This window comes from Salmo salar, chromosome ssa28 (assembly GCF_905237065.1).
Source record: "Salmo salar chromosome ssa28, Ssal_v3.1, whole genome shotgun sequence".
NCBI classification, from domain to species: Eukaryota; Metazoa; Chordata; class Actinopteri; order Salmoniformes; family Salmonidae; genus Salmo; species Salmo salar.
Genome location: NC_059469.1, coordinates 41,246,891 through 41,266,255, shown reverse-complemented (window position 1 = coordinate 41,266,255; position 19,365 = coordinate 41,246,891). Strand labels below are relative to the sequence as shown.

Below are 19,365 nucleotides of genomic sequence, written 5' to 3'. Positions count from 1 at the left end.
CTGTTTGAATGGTGTCTGTGAGTATAACAGAACTCAAATGGCAGGTCAAAACCTGAGAGATTCCTTTACAGGAAGTGGCCTGTCTGACCATTTATTGGCTTTCTTTGACATCTATTTCCAAAACAAAGGATCTCTGCGGTAACGTGACACTTCCCACGGCTCCAATAGGCTCTCAGAGCCCGGGAAAAACCTGAATGTCGTCATCCCAGCCCCAGGCTGAAACACATTATCGCCTTTCTCAAGTGGCCGATCAAGGGACAATGGGCATTAGGCGCGTGCACTGGTCGCCCCCGTCTTTGTGTTTTTTCCTCTGTTTGCCGAAAAGGAGATTCCCGGTCGGAATATTATCGCTTTTTTACGAGATAAATTGCATAAAAATTGATTTTAAACAGCGGTTGACATGCTTCGAGGTACGGTATTGGAATATTTAGAATTTTTTTGTCACGAATTGCGCCATGCGCACGACCCTGATTTACCATTTCGGATAGTGTCTGGGACGCACGAACAAAACGCCGCTATTCGGATATAACGATGGATTATTTTGGACCAAATCAACATTTGTTATTGAAGTAGCAGTCCTGGGAGTGCATTCTGACGAAGACAACAAAAGGTAATCAAACTTTTATAATAGTAAACCTGATTTTGGTGAAGGCTAAACTTGCCGGGTGTCTAAATAGCTAGCCCGTGATGGCTGGGCTATGTACTGAGAATATTGCAAAATGTGCTTTCACCAAAAAGCTATTTTAAAATCGGACATATCGAGTGCATAGAGGAGTTCTGTATCTATAATTCTTAAAATAATTGTTATGCTTTTTGTGAACGTTTATCGTGAGTAATTTAGTAAATTGTTAGTAAATTCCCCGGAAGTATGCTAGTTCTGAACGTCACATGCTAATGTAAAAAGCTGTTTTTTGATATAAATATGAACTTGATTGAACAAAACATGCATGTATTGTATAACATAATGTCCTAGGTGTGTCATCTGATGAAGATCATCAAAGGTTAGTGCTGCATTTAGCTGTCTTCTGGGTTTTTGTGACATTATATGCTAGCTTGAAAAATGGGTGTCTGATTATTTCTGGCTTGGTACTCTGCTGACATAATCTAATGTTTTGCTTTCGTTGTAAAGCCTTTTTGAAATCGGACAGTGTGGTTAGATTAACTCCGACGAACCATCAAACAGGCAAAGCATCAATACAGGACTAAGATCGAATCGTACTACACCAGCTCCGGCACTCGTCGAATGTAGCAGGGCTTACAAACTATTACAGACTACAAAGGGAAGGACAGCTGAGAGCTGCCCAGTGACACGAGCCTACCAGACGAGCTAAACTACTTCTATGCTCGCTTCGAGGCAAGTAACTGAAACATGCATGAGACGACTGTGTGATCACACTCTCCGCAGCCGATGTGAGCAAGACTTAAATAGGTCAATATTCTCAAGGCCGCAGGGCCAGACGGATTACCAGGACGTGTACTCCAAGCATGCACTGACCAACTGGCAAGTGTCTTCACTGACATGTTCAACCTCTCCCTGTCCGAGTCTGTAATACCGACATGTTTTAAGTCCCTGTGCACAAGAAAGCGAAGGTAACCTGCCTAAACGACTATCGACCCGTAGCACTCACGTCTGTAGCCATGAAGTGCTTTGAAAGGCTGGTCATGGCTCACATCAACACCATTATCCCAGAAACCCTAGACCCACTCCAATTAGCATACCGCACCAACAGATCCACAGATGATGCAATCTCCATTGCACTTCACACTGCCCTTTCCCACCTGGACAAAAGGAACACCTATGTGAGAATGCTATTCATTGACTACAGCTCAGCGTTCAACACCATAGTGTCCACAAAGCTCATTACTAAGCTAAGGACCCTGGGACTAAACACCTCCCTCTGCAACTGGATCCTGGACTTCCTGACGGGCCGCCCCCAGCTGTTAAGCATCAGTAACAACACATCCACCAAGCTGATCCTCAACACGGGGACCCCTCAGGGGTGCGTGCTTAGTCCCCGCCTGGTACTCCCTGTTCACTCATGACTGCACGACTCCAACACCATCATTAAGTTTGCTGATGACACAACAGTGATAGGCCTGATCACCGACAACGATGAGACAGCCTATAGGGAGGAGGTCAGAGACCTGGCAGTGTGGTGCCAGGACAACAACCTCTCCCTCAACGTGATCAAGACAAAGGAGATGATTGTGGACTACAGGAAAAGGAGGACCGAGCACGCACCCATTCTCATCGACGGGGCTGTAGTGGAGCAGGTTGAGAGCTTCAAGTTCCTTAGCGTTCACATCACCAAACTAACATGGTCCAAGCACACCAAGGCAGTTGTGAAGAGGGCACGACAAAACCTAATCCCCCTCAGGAGACTGAGAAGATTTGGCATGGGTCCTCAAATCCTCAAAACGTTTGTCAGCTGCACCATCGAGAGCATCCGGACGGGTTGCATCACTGCCTGGTATGGCAACTGCTCGACCTCTGACCACAAGGCACTACAGAGGGTAGTGCTAACGGCCCAGTACATCACCGGGGCCAAGCTTCCTGCCATCCAGGACCTCTATACCAGGCGGTGTCAGAGGAAGGCCCTAGAAATTGTCAATGACTCCAGCCACCGTAGTCATAGACAAGTCTCGGTCCAAGAGGCTTCTAAACAGCTTCTACCCCTAAGCTATAAGACTCCTGAACATAACATTTGATTTGAAAGCCATCACTGAGTACCACTTCATATTTCAAGCATGGTGGCGGCTGAATCATGTTATGGGTATGCTTTCCATTTTCTTGTCGTGATGTGTTTTGTCCTATATTTTTAATCCCAGCCCCCAACCCCGCAGGAGGCCATCATTGTTCTTAACTGACTTGCCTAGTTAAATAAAGGTTAAGTTAAAAATAAAATAAAATTAATTGGCAAGGACTAGGGAGATGTTTTTAGGATGAAAAGGAATGTAATAGAGCGAGGCACAGGCAAAATCCTAGAGGAAAACCTGGTTCAGTCTGCTTTCCACCAGACACTGGGAGACAAATTCACCTTTCAGCAGGACAATAACCTAAAACACAAGGCCAAATCTACACTGGAGTTGCTTACCAAGACGACATTGAATGTTCCTGAGTGGCCGAGTTACAGTTTTGATTTAAATCGTCTCGAAAATCTATTGCAAGACTTGGAAATGTCTGTCTAGCGATGATCAACAACAAATTTGACAGAGCTTGAATCTTTATAAATTACGGGGTATTGCATGTAGATGGGTGAGAAAAAAAATCTAATCAATTTTGATTTCAGGCTGTAACAACAAAATAAGTCAAGGGTATGAACACTTTCTGAAGGCACTGTAGGTCTTTACTATGGCCAGGCCATTCACTCTCATTCATTCATTGTTTATTTCACTCTTGTTTATTATCTATTTCACTTTCTTTGGCAATGTAAACATATGTTTCCCATGCCAATAAAGACCTTTGAATTGAAAGAGAGAGGGGATACTTACTGAAGTCTAGTATGTAGAGGTCAGAATGATCCATCAGGTTAAACTCATCTCCCATCCCCTGTTCTGGACATGGACTGTAGAGAGGAGACAACATGTTATACTGCTGTTCTGGACATGGACTGTAGAGAGGAGACAACATGTTATACTGCTGTTCTGGACATGGACTGTAGAGAGGAGACAACATGTTATACTGCTGTTCTGGACATGGACTGTAGAGAGGAGACAACATGTTAGTTATAGTGCTGTTCTGGACGTGTAGCTTCAGAGCATAATATCCACGTACACGCTGATTCGGTGAGTGAGTTTATAAGGAAGTGTAAAGGAGATGTTGTACCTACTGTGACTATTAAAACCTTCCCTAACCAGAAACCGTGGATAGATGGCGGCATTCGTGCAAAACTGAAAGCGCGAACCACCTCATTTAACCATGGAAAGATGACCGAGAATATGGGCGAATACAAACAGTGTAGTTATTCCCTCCGCAAGGCAATCAAACAAGCGACATGTCAGTATAGGGACAAAGTGGAGTTCAACGGCTCAGACACGAGACGTATGTGGCAGGGTCTACAGACAATCAAAGACTACAAAAAGGAGACCAACCACGTCACGGACACCGACGTCTTCCTTCCAGACAAACTAAACACCTTCTTTGCCCGCTAAAATGCAGTGCCACCGACGCGGCCCACTACCAAGACCGTGGGCTCTCCATCTCCGTGGCCGACGTGAGTAAGACATTTAAACGGGTTAACCATCGCAAGGCTGCCGGCCCAGACGGCATCTCTAGCCGCGCCATCAGAGCATGTACAGACCAGCTGGCTGGTGTGTTTACGGACACATTCAATCTCTCCTTATCCCAGTCTACTGTCCCCACATGCTTCAAGATGGCCGACCTTTGTTCCTGCAAAGACAACTGAACTAAATGACTATCACCACGTAGCACTCACTTCTGTCATCATGAAGTGCTTTGAGAGACTAATCAAGGATCATATCACCTCCACCTTACCTGTCATCCTAGACCCACTTCAATTTGCTTACCGCCCCAATAGGTCCACAGACGACGCAATTGTCATCACCCTGCCCACTGCCCTATCCCATCTGGAGAAGAGGAATAACTATGTAAGAATGCTGTTCATCGACTACAGCTCAGCCTTCAACACCCTAGTAACCTCCAAGCTCATCATTAAGCTGGAGGCCCTGGATCTCAACCCCACCCTCTGCGATTGGGTCCTGGACTTCCTGACGGGCCGCCCCCAGGTGGTGAGGGTAGGTAACAACATCTCCACCCAGCTGATCCTCAACACTGTGGCCCCACAAGGGTGTGTTCTCAGCCCTCTCCTGTACTCCCTGTTCACCCATGACTGCGTGGCCATGCACGCCTCCAACTCAATCATCAAGTTTGCAGACGACACTACAGTGGTAGGCTTGATTACCAACAACGACGAGACGGCCTACAGGGAGGAGGTGAGGGCCCTCGGAGTGTGGTGTCAGGAAAATAACCTCACACTCAACGGAACAAAGGAGATGATCGTGGACTTCAGGAAACAGCAGAGGGAGCAGCCCCCTATCCACATCGACGGGACAGTAGTGGAGAAGGTGGAAAATGTTAAGTTCCTGGGCGTACACATCACAGACAAACTGAAATGGTCCATCCACACAGACAGCGTGGTGAAGAAGGCACAACAGCGCCTCTTCAACCTCAGGAGGCTGAAGAAATTTAGCTTGTCATCTAAAACACTCACTAACTTTTACAGATGCACAATCGAGAGCATCCTGTCGGGCTGTACCACCGCCTGGTACGGCAACTGCTCCGCCCACAACGGTAAGGCTCTCCAGAGGGTAGTGAGGTCTGCACAACGCATCACTGGGGGCAAACTACCTGCCCTCCAGGACACCTACACCACCCGATGTCACAGGAAGGCCAAAAAGATCATCAAGGACAACAACCACCCAAGCCACTGCCTGTTCACCCCGCTATCATCCAGAAGGCGAGGTCAGTACAGGTGCATCAAAGCTGGGACCGAGAGACTGAAAAACAGCTTCTATCTCAAGGCCATCAGACTGTTAAACAGCCATCACTAACTCAGAGAGGCTGCTGCCTACACTGAGACCCAATCACTGGCCACTTTAATAAATTGATCATTAGTCACTTTAAACAATGCCACTTAAACAATGCCACTTTAATAATGTTTACACATCTTACATTACTCATATCACATGTATATACTGAACTCTATACCATCTACTGCATCTTGCCTATGACGCTCAGCCATCGCTCATCCATATATTTATGTCTATTCTTATTCCATTCCCACACACACACACACACACACACACACACACACACACACACACACACACACACACACACACACACACACACACACACACACACACACACACACACACACACACACACACACAGGACAAAACACACACAAACAGGACAAAACACGCACAAACAGGACAAAACACGCACACACAGTGAACACACACACACACACACACAGTGGACAAAACACACACACACACACACTGAACAACACACACACACAGTGGACAAAACACACACACACACAGTGGACAAAAAACACACACACACACACACACACACACACACACACACACACACACACACACACACACACACACACACACACACACACACACACACACACACACACACACACACAAAGGACAACACACACACACTGGACAAAACACACATACTGGACAAAAAACACACACACACACACACACACACACACACTGGACAACACACACACACACACTAGTCAACACACACACACTGCACAACACACACACACTGGACAACACACGCACACACACACACACACTGGACAACACACACACACACACACACACAGGACAAAACACACACACTGGACCACACATACACAAACACACACTGGACCACACACACACACACTGGACAACACACACACACACTGGACCACACATACACACTGGACAACACACACACACACTGGACCACACACACACACTGGACAACACACACACACACACACACACACACACACACACACACACACACACACACACAGGACAACACACACACAAACACACAGGACAACACACACACACTGGACAACACACACACACACAACAACACACACACAAACACACACACACACACCAATACACTACTACCACACCACTACTACTAATGAACACCACACATACTACTACACACTACTAAACAATACTACTAATACGTGTACTAAACAATACTATGTGTACTAAACAATACTACTAATACGTGTATTAAACAATACTACTGCTACTATGTGTACAAAACACTACTACTGCTACTGTGTGTACTAAACACTACTACTGCTACTGTGTGTACTAAACACTACTACTGCTACTGTGTGTACTAAACACTACTACTGCTACTGTGTGTACTAAACACTACTACTGCTACTGTGTGTACTAAACACTACTACTGCTACTGTGTGTACTAAACACTACTACTGCTACTGCGTGTACTAAACACTACTACTGCGTGTACTAAACACTACTACTGCGTGTACTAAACACTACTACTGCGTGTACTAAACACTACTACTGCGTGTACTAAACACTACGACTGCGTGTACTAAACACTACGACTGTGTGTACTAAACACTACTACTGCTACTGTGTGTACTAAACACTACTACTGCTACTGTGTGTACTAAACACTACTACTGCTACTGTGTGTACTAAACACTACTACTGCTACTATGTGTACTAAACACTACTACTGCTACTGTGTGTACTAAACACTACTACTGCTACTGTGTGTACTAAACACTACTACTGCTACTGTGTGTACTAAACACTACTACTGCTACTGTGTGTACTAAAACACTACTACTGCTACTGTGTGTACTAAACACTACTACTGCTACTGTGTGTACTAAACACTACTACTGCTACTGTGTGTACTAAACACTACTACTGCTACTGTGTGTACTAAAACACTACTACTGCTACTGTGTGTACTAAACACTACTACTGCTACTGAGTGTACTAAACACTACTACTGCTACTGTGTGTACTAAACACTACTACTGCTACTGTGTGTACTAAACACTACTACTGCTACTGTGTGTACTAAACACTACTACTGCGTGTACTAAACACTACTACTGCTACTATGTGTACTAAATACTACTACTACTACACACTACTCCTACTACTATGTGTACTAAACACTACTACTACGTGTACTAAACACTACTACTACAACTACTACATGTACTAAACACTACTACTAACTACTACTACTGCTAACTACTACTGTAAACACTATTACGATGTGTACTCAACACTACACCCTCTTACCTGGTTCCTCCGAACAGGATGATCCGATCTCCCACCATGCAACAGCACTGTCTTCTCCTGGGGCACGGCCCTTTACCCTGCGGCTCTACCTTCTTCCACGAAAACGTCTCTGGAGGACGTGTTCACACACAGGCACACGCAAAACACACACGAACAAATACATTTAAACACTCAGACAAACATACACAAATCACGTGTAGACATTTATAGTAAAACATTGTATATCCACTAGTCCATGCCATTTCAATGGGAGGTGAATAAAACATCTACAGCTATATTCTATGTAAATGTATAAATAGCTACAATGCTACTCTGGATAAGATCAGGGCAAAAGGTGTTGTATCCCTTTATGGCTGTAGACAATGAGAGAGAGAGAGAGACGTAAACTTGCTTTGACATGTAAACATATGTTTCCCATGCCTATAAAGCCCATTAAATTAAAATTGAATTGAGAGAGAGACAGGGAGAGAAAGACAGAGACGGAGAGAGACAGGGAGAGAGAGAGAGACAGGGAGAAGGTTAGAGAGTGAAAGAGAGACAGAGTCAGAGAGAGACAGACAGGGAGAGAAAAACAGAGAGAGAGAGAGACAGGGAGAGAGAGAGAGAGACAGGGAGAAGGTTAGAGAGACAGACAGAGAGTGAAAGAGAGACAGAGTCAGAGAGAGACAGACAGGGAGAGAAAGACAGAGACGGAGAGAGACAGGGAGAGAGAGAGAGACAGGGAGAGAGAGAGAGAGACAGGGAGAAGGTTAGAGAGTGAAAGAGAGACAGAGTCAGAGAGAGACAGACAGGGAGAGAAAAACAGAGAGAGAGAGAGCAGCCTGGAGGACAGAATGAGTTTATTAATATAGAACTTTGAGGATCTGTGTGGCTGCCAGGAGAGTGACTGCTGAATGTCGATGTGTTCAATCATCCCTTATAAAACAGCACCATGGATATCCACTTAGACTGGCTAGCTATGCAATCACTACGACAACGCGGTGTTCAGGCCGTGTAGTGCATTACATAGATAGACAGACAATGGCATGTGGATGGAACAGGTTACACTGCTGTCTAGTGGACACATTTAGAACTGCAGATGGCTTCGTGACTCAGTCAAATCCAATCCCCCAAAATATTGTCACATTCTTCATAAACAACAGGTGTAGACTAACAGTGAATTGCTCTCTTATGGGCCATTCCCAATAAAGCAGAGACAACATTTGAAAAATAATAACACAAGGAGATAAATACACAAAGAGTAACGATAAATAGGACACAGGTTACTAGTTCCAAGTCGATGTGCAGGGGTACGAGGCAATACAATGTGTACATATAGGTAAGAATAAAGTGACTGGGAAATCAGGATAGATAATAAACAGCAGTGTATGTGATGAGTCAAAAGAGTTGGTGCAGAAAGCATCAACGCAGTTAGTCCAGGTAGCTATTAGTGTAACAAACATTATAAATACATATTATAAACACACTAATACACATTATAAACACACATTATAAACACACTAATACACATTATAAATACACATTATAAACACACTGTAATACACATTATAAACACAGACACACTGTAACAGACATTATAAACAGGGATGCACAATATATCGGAAAGCATATCGGAATCGGACGATATTTTATAAAAAATGTCAACATTTGCCGATGTGCAAAACCAATGTCAAAGCTGCATACCTATGTGCATACCTATGTGCATACCTATGTGCATACCTATGTGCATACCTATGTGCATACCTATGTGCATACCTATGTGCATACCTATGTGCATACCTATGTGCATACCTATATAACGTAAGTAGATGACGTAATGACGCCACAAAAAATACAGCGCTACACAGAACAAAGAAAAATACTAAGTGCACACATCCAACAACTGAACAGGTTCAAGTCCAGCAGTCTGTTGAAAGAGCAAGAACCTTTCAGCGAGACGACTCCAAGGCCAAATCCATTTCATATAGCCTACACCATCACAATAATATAGATGATTTATTTAGTGGCCTAGAAACCTGGGACGGTCTTCGGGTTGCATGATGTGACTAACAACTGATTGATTTGAAAAAAGGTTTTTTAAAAGGCATCTGATCCTTCCTGCAGAGAGAGAATGAATTACATTGCTGCTCTGCTTGTGTGGCAGGCAATTTAGTGGATATCAATGGAAGATGGAATTAAAATGACAGAATTAAAAGTGAAATGAGAAAGGCTACAACGACCAAAAGCCAACAGGTAGGATGCTATTTAGGCTATAATCTGAATGGAGTTGTTATCTGTAGATAACTGGTCAAGATGCTACTATGATCAATACCAAGTCAACTCTCCCTCCGTGCCTGATCCGGTCCTCTGATCCGGTCCTCTGATCCGGTCCTCTGAGCCTCCTCTACTCCGGTCCTCTGAGCCTCCTCTGCTCTGAACCTCCTCTGATCCGGTCCTCTGAGCCTCCTCTGATCCGGTCCTCTGAACCTCCTCTGATCCGGTCCTCTGAGCCTCCTCTGATCCGGTCCTCTGAGCCTCCTCTGATCCGGTCCTCTGAGCCTCCTCTGCTCCGGTCCTCTGAGCCTCCTCTGATCCGGTCCTCTGAGCCTCCTCTGATCCGGTCCTCTGAGCCTCCTCTGCTCCGGTCCTCTGAGCCTCCTCTGCTCCGGTCCTCTGAGCCTCCTCTGTATAGGTCCTCTGAACCTCCTCTGATCCGGTCCTCTGAGCCTCCTCTGATCCGGTCCTCTGAGCCTCCTCTGTATAGGTCCTCTGAGCCTCCTCTGATCCGGTCCTCTGAGCCTCCTCTGATCCGGTCCTCTGAGCCTCCTCTGTATAGGTCCTCTGAGCCTCCTCTGATCCGGTCCTCTGAGCCTCCTCTGATCCGGTCCTCTGAGCCTCCTCTGATCCGGTCCTCTGAGCCTCCTCTGCTCCGGTCCTCTGAGCCTCCTCTACATAGGTGGCGCATCAGTTTCAAGTTTGGGGAAGCAAATTTTCACTGTAAAAATCATCATGTTCGAGAGAGATTTACATGATTATCAAAACATCATGCCAGGGTCAGCCTATACAAAACATAGTCATTGTTTTAAATGGCCTATGGGGAAAAGTTAATGTTGGAAAAACAAGTGGAATCATTTTCCTGTTTGACCACTAGGTGTTATGGGTATCATGAAACCTCCACTGTGGGGCCCTATAGAGATGGCATCATCTGTGGATCTGAGGGGGCGGAATGCCAATTGGAGTCGGTCCAGGGTGTCTGGGATGATGGTGTTGATGTGGGCCATGATCAGCCTTTCAAAGCATTTCATGGCTACAGATGTGAGTGCAACGGGGCGATAGTCATTTAGATAAGTTACCTTGGCGTTCTTGGGTACAGGGACCATGGTGGTCTGCTTGAAACACGTACAGTGGGGGAAAAAAGTATTTGATCCTCTGCTGATTTTGTACGTTTGCCCACTTACAAAGAAATGATCAGTCTATAATTTTAATGGTAGGTTTACTTGAACAGTGAGAGACAGAATAACAACAAAAAAATCCAGAAAAACGCATGTCAAAAATGTTATAAAATGATTTGCATTTTAATGAGGGAAATAATCAGAACCGTCCAGAGTAGTGATGCTGGACGGGCGGGCAGGTGCAGGCAGCGATCGATTGAAGAGCATTTAGTTTTACTTGCATTTAAGAGCAGTTGGAGGCCACGGAAGGAGAGTTGTATGGCATTGAAGCTCGTCTGGAGGGTTGTTAACACAGTGTCCAAAGAAGGGCCAGAAGTATACAGAATAGTGTTGTCTGCGTAGAGGTGGATCAGAGACTCACCAGCAGCAAGAGCAACATCATTGATGTACAGAGAAAATAATTTCTAAGTGACCTGAAACTATTCAACGGTCGTGTATATAACTCATTTTCCATCAGTACTGTTACTGTATATAACTCCTTCTCCATCAGTACTGTCATAGTTACTCTATATAACTCATTCTCCATCAGTACTGTTACTCTATATAACTCATTCTCCATCAGTACTGTTACTGTATATAACTCATTCTCCATCAGTACTGTTACTGTATATAACTCATTCTCCATCAGTACTGTTACTGTATATAACTCATTCTCCATCAGTACTGTTACTCTATATAACTCCTTCTCCATCAGTACTGTTACTGTATATAACTCATTCTCCATCAGTACTGTTACTGTATATAACTCATTCTCCATCAGTACTGTTACTGTATATAACTCCTTCTCCATCAGTACTGTTACTGTATATAACTCATTCTCCATCAGTACTGTTACTGTATATAACTCATTCTCCATCAGTACTGTTACTATATATAACTCATTCTCCATCAGTACTGTTACTGTATATAACTCCTTCTCCATCAGTACTGTCATAGTTACTGTATATAACTCATTCTCCATCAGTACTGTTACTGTATATAACTCATTCTCCATCAGTACTGTTACTGTATATAACTCATTCTCCATCAGTACTGTTACTGTATATAACTCATTCTCCATCAGTACTGTTACTGTATATAACTCATTCTCCATCAGTACTGTTACTGTATATAACTCCTTCTCCATCAGTACTGTTACTGTATATAACTCATTCTCCATCAGTACTGTTACTGTATATAACTCATTCTCCATCAGTACTGTTACTGTATATAACTCATTCTCCATCAGTACTGTTACTGTATATAACTCATTCTCCATCAGTACTGTTACTGTATATAACTCATTCTCCATCAGTACTGTTACTATATATAACTCATTCTCCATCAGTACTGTTACTGTATATAACTCCTTCTCCATCAGTACTGTCATAGTTACTGTATATAACTCATTCTCCATCAGTACTGTTACTGTATATAACTCATTCTCCATCAGTACTGTTACTATATATAACTCATTCTCCATCAGTACTGTTACTGTATATAACTCCTTCTCCATCAGTACTGTCATAGTTACTGTATATAACTCATTCTCCATCAGTACTGTTACTGTATATAACTCATTCTCCATCAGTACTGTTACTGTATATAACTCATTCTCCATCAGTACTGTTACTGTATATAACTCATTCTCCATCAGTACTGTTACTGTATATAACTCATTCTCCATCAGTACTGTTACTGTATATAACTCATTCTCCATCAGTACTGTTACTGTATATAACTCCTTCTCCATCAGTACTGTTACTGTATATAACTCATTCTCCATCAGTACTGTTACTGTATATAACTCATTCTCCATCAGTACTGTTACTGTATATAACTCATTCTCCATCAGTACTGTTACTGTATATAACTCATTCTCCATCAGTACTGTTACTGTATATAACTCATTCTCCATCAGTACTGTTACTGTATATAACTCATTCTCCATCAGTACTGTTACTGTATATAACTCATTCTCCATCAGTACTGTTACTGTATATAACTCCTTCTCCATCAGTACTGTCATAGTTACTGTATATAACTCATTCTCCATCAGTACTGTTACTGTATATAACTCATTCTCCATCAGTACTGTTACTGTATATAACTCATTCTCCATCAGTACTGTTACTGTATATAACTCATTCTCCATCAGTACTGTCTGCCTGGAGAGTAGCAGCCTGATCCCAGATCTGTTTGTGCTACCTGTCATTCCAACTCAAGAGGAACATGGCATTATAAGGATATAAGAACTGGCAATGAGTGGCATGTTTGCACAAAGACTAATAACTAGGCTAGAAGAGGACAGAAAACTGTGTCTGATACTCTTTCTTTAGAGGTAAACATTGTGATGAAGACGGCACAGCAGAAACTAAACATGATGCTAACTAAATAAGATGCTAACTAGCACGAGCAGAAACTAAACAAGATGCTAACTAGACAAGATGCTAACTAGCACGAGCAGAAACGAAACAAGATGCTAACTAGACAAGATGCTAACTAGCACGAGCAGAAACGAAACAAGATGCTAACTAAACAAGATGCTAACTAAACAAGATGCTAACTAGCACGAGCAGAAACTAAACAAGATGCTAACTAAACAAGATGCTAACTAGAACGAGCAGAAACTCAACAAGATGCTAACCAAACAAGATGCTAACTAAACAAGATGCTAACTAAACAAGATGCTAACTAGCACGAGCAGAAACTAAACAAGATGCAAACTAAACAAGATGCTAACCAAACAAGATGCTAACTAAACAAGATGCTAACTAAACAAGATGCTAACTAGCACGAGCAGAAACTAAACAAGATGCTAACTAAACAAGATGCTAACTAGCACGAGCAGAAACTAAACAAGATGCTAACTAAACAAGATGCTAACTAAACAAGATGCTAACTAGCACGAGCAGAAACTAAACAAGATGCTAACAACACAAGATGCTAACCAAACAAGATGCTAACTAAAGCAACACCCCATAAGAAGGAATAGTCAACCTGGGTGCCGTTATTGCTTTATTCAACTACACTTATACATGGAAAGAAATAACAGAACAACCAACATATAAATACGACGCAAACAATATCTCCCACCTGTTTCTGTATCTGACGATGAGACCAGCTCCATCCCTGTTACACTAACACCAGCTCCATCCCTGTTACACTAACACCAGCTCCATCCCTGTTACACTAACACCAGCTCCATCCCTGTTACACTAACACCAGCTCCATCCCTGTTACACTAACACCAGCTCCATCCCTGTTACACTAACACCAGCTCCATCCCTGTTACACTAACACCAGCTCCATCCCTGTTACACTAACACCAGCTCCATCCCTGTTACACTAACACCAGCTCCATCCCTGTTACACTAACACCAGCTCCATCCCTGTTAAACTAACACCAGCTCCATCCCTGTTACACTAACACCAGCTCCATCCCTGTTACACTAACACCAGCTCCATCCCTGTTACACTAACACCAGCTCCATCCCTGTTAAACTAACACCAGCTCCATCCCTGTTAAACTAACACCAGCTCCATCCCTGTTACACTAACACCAGCTCCATCCCTGTTACACTAACACCAGCTCCATCCCTGTTACACTAACACCAGCTCCATCCCTGTTAAACTAACACCAGCTCCATCCCTGTTAAACTAACACCAGCTCCATCCCTGTTACACTAACACCAGCTCCATCCCTGTTACACTAACACCAGCTCCATCCCTGTTACACTAACACCAGCTCCATCCCTGTTAAACTAACACCAGCTCCATCCCTGTTACACTAACACCAGCTCCATCCCTGTTACACTAACACCAGCTCCATCCCTGTTACACTAACACCAGCTCCATCCCTGTTACACTAACACCAGCTCCATCCCTGTTAAACTAACACCAGCTCCATCCCTGTTAAACTAACACCAGCTCCATCCCTGTTACACTAACACCAGCTCCATCCCTGTTACACTAACACCAGCTCCATCCCTGTTACACTAACACCAGCTCCATCCCTGTTAAACTAACACCAGCTCCATCCCTGTTAAACTAACACCAGCTCCATCCCTGTTACACTAACACCAGCTCCATCCCTGTTACACTAACACCAGCTCCATCCCTGTTACACTAACACCAGCTCCATCCCTGTTAAACTAACACCAGCTCCATCCCTGTTACACTAACACCAGCTCCATCCCTGTTACACTAACACCAGCTCCATCCCTGTTACACTAACACCAGCTCCATCCCTGTTACACTAACACCAGCTCCATCCCTGTTAAACTAACACCAGCTCCATCCCTGTTAAACTAACACCAGCTCCATCCCTGTTACACTAACACCAGCTCCATCCCTGTTACACTAACACCAGCTCCATCCCTGTTAGACTAACACCAGCTCCATCCCTGTTACACTAACACCAGCTCCATCCCTGTTACACTAACACCAGCTCCATCCCTGTTAAACTAACACCAGCTCCATCCCTGTTACACTAACACCAGCTCCATCCCTGTTACACTAACACCAGCTCCATCCCTGTCCTGTTACACAAACACCAGCTCCATCCCTGTTAAAGTAACACCAGCTCCATCCCTGTCAAACTAACACAAGCTCCATCCCTGTCCTGTCAAACTAACACCAGCTCCATCCCTGTTAAACTAACACCAGCTCCATCCCTGTCAAACTAACACCAGCTCCATCCCTGTCAAACTAACACCAGCTCCATCCCTGTCCTGTCAAACTAACACCAGCTCCATCCCTGTCAAACTAACACCAGCTCCATCCCTGTCAAACTAACACCAGCTCCATCCCTGTCAAACTAACACCAGCTCCATCCCTGTCACACTAACACCAGCCTCATCCCTGTCCTGTCAAACTAACACCAGCTCCATCCCTGTCACACTAACACCAGCCTCATCCCTGTCCTGTCAAACTAACACCAGCTCCATCCCTGTCACACTAACACCAGCCTCATCCCTGTCCTGTCAAACTAACACCAGCTCCATCCCTGTTACACTAACACCAGCTCCATCCCTGTCACACTAACACCAGCCTCATCCCTGTCCTGTCAAACTAACACCAGCTCCATCCCTGTTACACTAACACCAGCTCTATCCTTGTCCTGTTAAACTAACACCACCTCCATCCCTGTCAAACTAACACCAGCTCCATCCCTGTCAAACTAACACCAGCTCCATCCCTGTCCTGTCAAACTAACACCAGCTCCATCCCTGTCAAACTAACACCAGCTCTATCCCTGCCACACTAACACCAGCTCCATCCCTGTCCTGTCAAACTAACACCAGCTCCATCCCTGTCCTGTCAAACTAACACCACCTCCATCCCTGTCAAACTAACACCAGCTCCATCCCTGTCCTGTCAAACTAACACCAGCTCCATCCCTGTCAAACTAACACCAGCTCCATCCCTGTCAAACTAACACCACCTCCATCCCTGTCAAACTAACACCACCTCCATCCCTGTCCTGTCAAACTAACACCAGCTCCATCCCTGTCAAACTAACACCAGCTGTCCTGTCAAACTAACACCACCTCCATCCCTGTCAAACTAACACCACCTCCATCCCTGTCCTGTCAAACTAACAACAGCTCCATCCCTGTCCTGTCAAACTAACACCAGCTCCATCCCTGTCAAAATAACACCAGCTCCATCTCTGTCAAACTAACACCAGCTCCATCCCTGTCAAACTAACACCAGCTCCATCCCTGTCCTGTCAAAATAACACCAGCTCCATCCCTGTCAAACTAACACCAGCTCCATCCCTGTCCTGTCAAACTAACACCAGCTCCATCCCTGTCAAATTAACACCAGCTCCATCCCTGTCAAATTAACACCAGCTCCACCCCTGTCCTGTCAAACTAACACCAGCTCCATCACTTTCAAACTAACACCAGCTCCATCCCTTTCAAACTAACACCAGCTCCATCCCTGTCACACTATCACCAGCTCCATCCCTGTCCTGTCAAACTAACACCAGCTCCATCCCTGTCACACTAACACCAGCTCCATCCCTGTCAAACTAACACCAGCTCCATCCCTGTCACACTAACACCAGCTCCATCCCTGTCAAACTAACACCAGCTCCATCCCTGTCAAACTAACACCACCTCAATCCCTGTCAAACTAACACCAGCTCCATCCCTGTCAAACTAACACCAGCTCCATCCCTATCCTGTCACACTAACACCAGCTCCATTCCTGGCAAACTAACACCAGCTCCATCCCTGTCCTGTCAAACTAACACCAGCTCCATCCCTGTTAAACTAACACCAGCTCCATCCCTGTCAAACTAACACCACCTCCATCCCTGTCAAACTAACACCACCTCCATCCCTGTCCTGTCAAACTAACACCAGCTCCATCCCTGTCCTGTCAAACTAACACCAGCTCCATCCCTGTCACACTAACACCAGGTCCATCCCTGTCAAACTAACACCAGCTCCATCCCTGTCACACTAACACCAGCACCATCCCTGTCAAACTAACACCACCTCTATCCCTGTCAAACTAACACCAGCTCCATCCCTGTCCTGTCAAACTAACACCACTCCATCCCTGTTAAACTAACACCAGCTCCATCCCTGTCAAACTAACACCAGCTCCATCCCTGTCCTGTCAAACTAACACCACTCCATCCCTGTTAAACTAATACCAGCTCCATCCCTGTCAAACTAACACCAGCTCCATCCCTGTCAAACTAACACCAGCTCCATCCCTGTCAAACTAACACCACCTCCATCCCTGTCAAACTAACACCACCTCAATCCCTGTCCTGTCAAACTAACACCAGCTCCATCCCTGTTAAACTAACACCAGCTCCATCCCTGTCAAACTAACACCAGCTCCATCCCTGTTAAACTAACACCACCTCCATCCCTGTCAAACTAACACCAGCTCCATCCCTGTCCTGTCAAACTAACACCAGCTCCATCCCTGTTAAACTAACACCAGCTCCATCCCTGTCAAACTAACACCAGCTCCATCCCTGTTAAACTAACACCACCTCCATCCCTGTCACACTAAGACCACCTCCATCCCTGTCAAACTAACACCAGCTCCATCCCTGTCCTGTCAAACTAACACCAGCTCCATCCCTGTCCTGTCAAACTAACACCAGCTCCATCCCTGTCCTACCAACCCAACACCAGCTCCCTGCCTGTCCTACCAACCCAACATCCTGCCTGTCCTACCAACCCAACACCAGCTCCCTGCCTGTCCTACCAACCCAACACCAGCTCCCTGCCTGTCCTACCAACCCAACACCAGCTCCCTGCCTATCCTACCAACCCAACACCAGCTCCCTGCCTGTCCTACCAACCCAACACTAGCTCCCTGCCTGTCCTACCAACCCAACACTAGCTCCCTGCCTGTCCTACCAACCCAACACTAGCTCCCTGCCTGTCCTACCAACCCAACACTAGCTCCCTGCCTGTCCTACCAACCCAACACCAGCTCCCTGCCTGTCCTACCACCCTGTCCTACCAACACTAGCTCCCTGCCTGTCCTACCAACCCAACACTAGCTCCCTGCCTGTCCTACCAACCCAACACTAGCTCCCTGCCTGTCCTACCAACCCAACACTAGCTCCCTGCCTGTCCTACCAACCCAACACTAGCTCCCTGCCTGTCCTACCAACCCAACACTAGCTCCCTGCCTGTCCTACCAACCCAACACCAGCTCCCTGCCTGTCCTACCAACCCAACACTAGCTCCCTGCCTGTCCTACCAACCCAACACTAGCTCCCTGCCTGTCCTACCAACCCAACACCAGCTCCCTGCCTGTCCTATCAACCCAACACCAGCTCCCTGCCTGTCCTACCAACCCAACACCAGCTCCCTGCCTGTCCTACCAACCCAACACTAGCTCCCTGCATGTCCTATCATCCTATCCTACCAAAACAACACTAGCTCCCTGCCTGTCCTACCACCCTGTCCTACCAACCCAACACTAGCTCCCTGCCTGTCCTACCAACCCAACACTAGCTCCCTGCCTGTCCTACCAACCCAACACCAGCTCCCTGCCTGTCCTACCAACTCAAAACCAGCTCCCTGCCTGTCCTACCACCCTGTCCTAC

At 45.3% G+C, this 19,365-nt stretch overlaps 1 protein-coding gene across 5 annotated transcripts in view; it reads right to left on the bottom strand.

Moving 5' to 3' along the window:
* The window catches only part of LOC106590013 (kelch domain-containing protein 3), a 91,824-nt gene that overhangs the window by 26,838 nt on the left and 45,621 nt on the right, over positions 1–19,365 (bottom strand). For all 5 annotated transcript variants that reach the window (XM_045710416.1, XM_045710418.1, XM_045710420.1 and 2 more), the window contains 2 exons: positions 7,861–7,969; positions 3,493–3,566 (listed from right to left, as the gene is read on the bottom strand). In XM_045710416.1, coding sequence (XP_045566372.1) covers positions 3,493–3,566; positions 7,861–7,969 — 183 coding nt within the window. The remainder of the gene's footprint in view (positions 1–3,492; positions 3,567–7,860; positions 7,970–19,365) is intronic.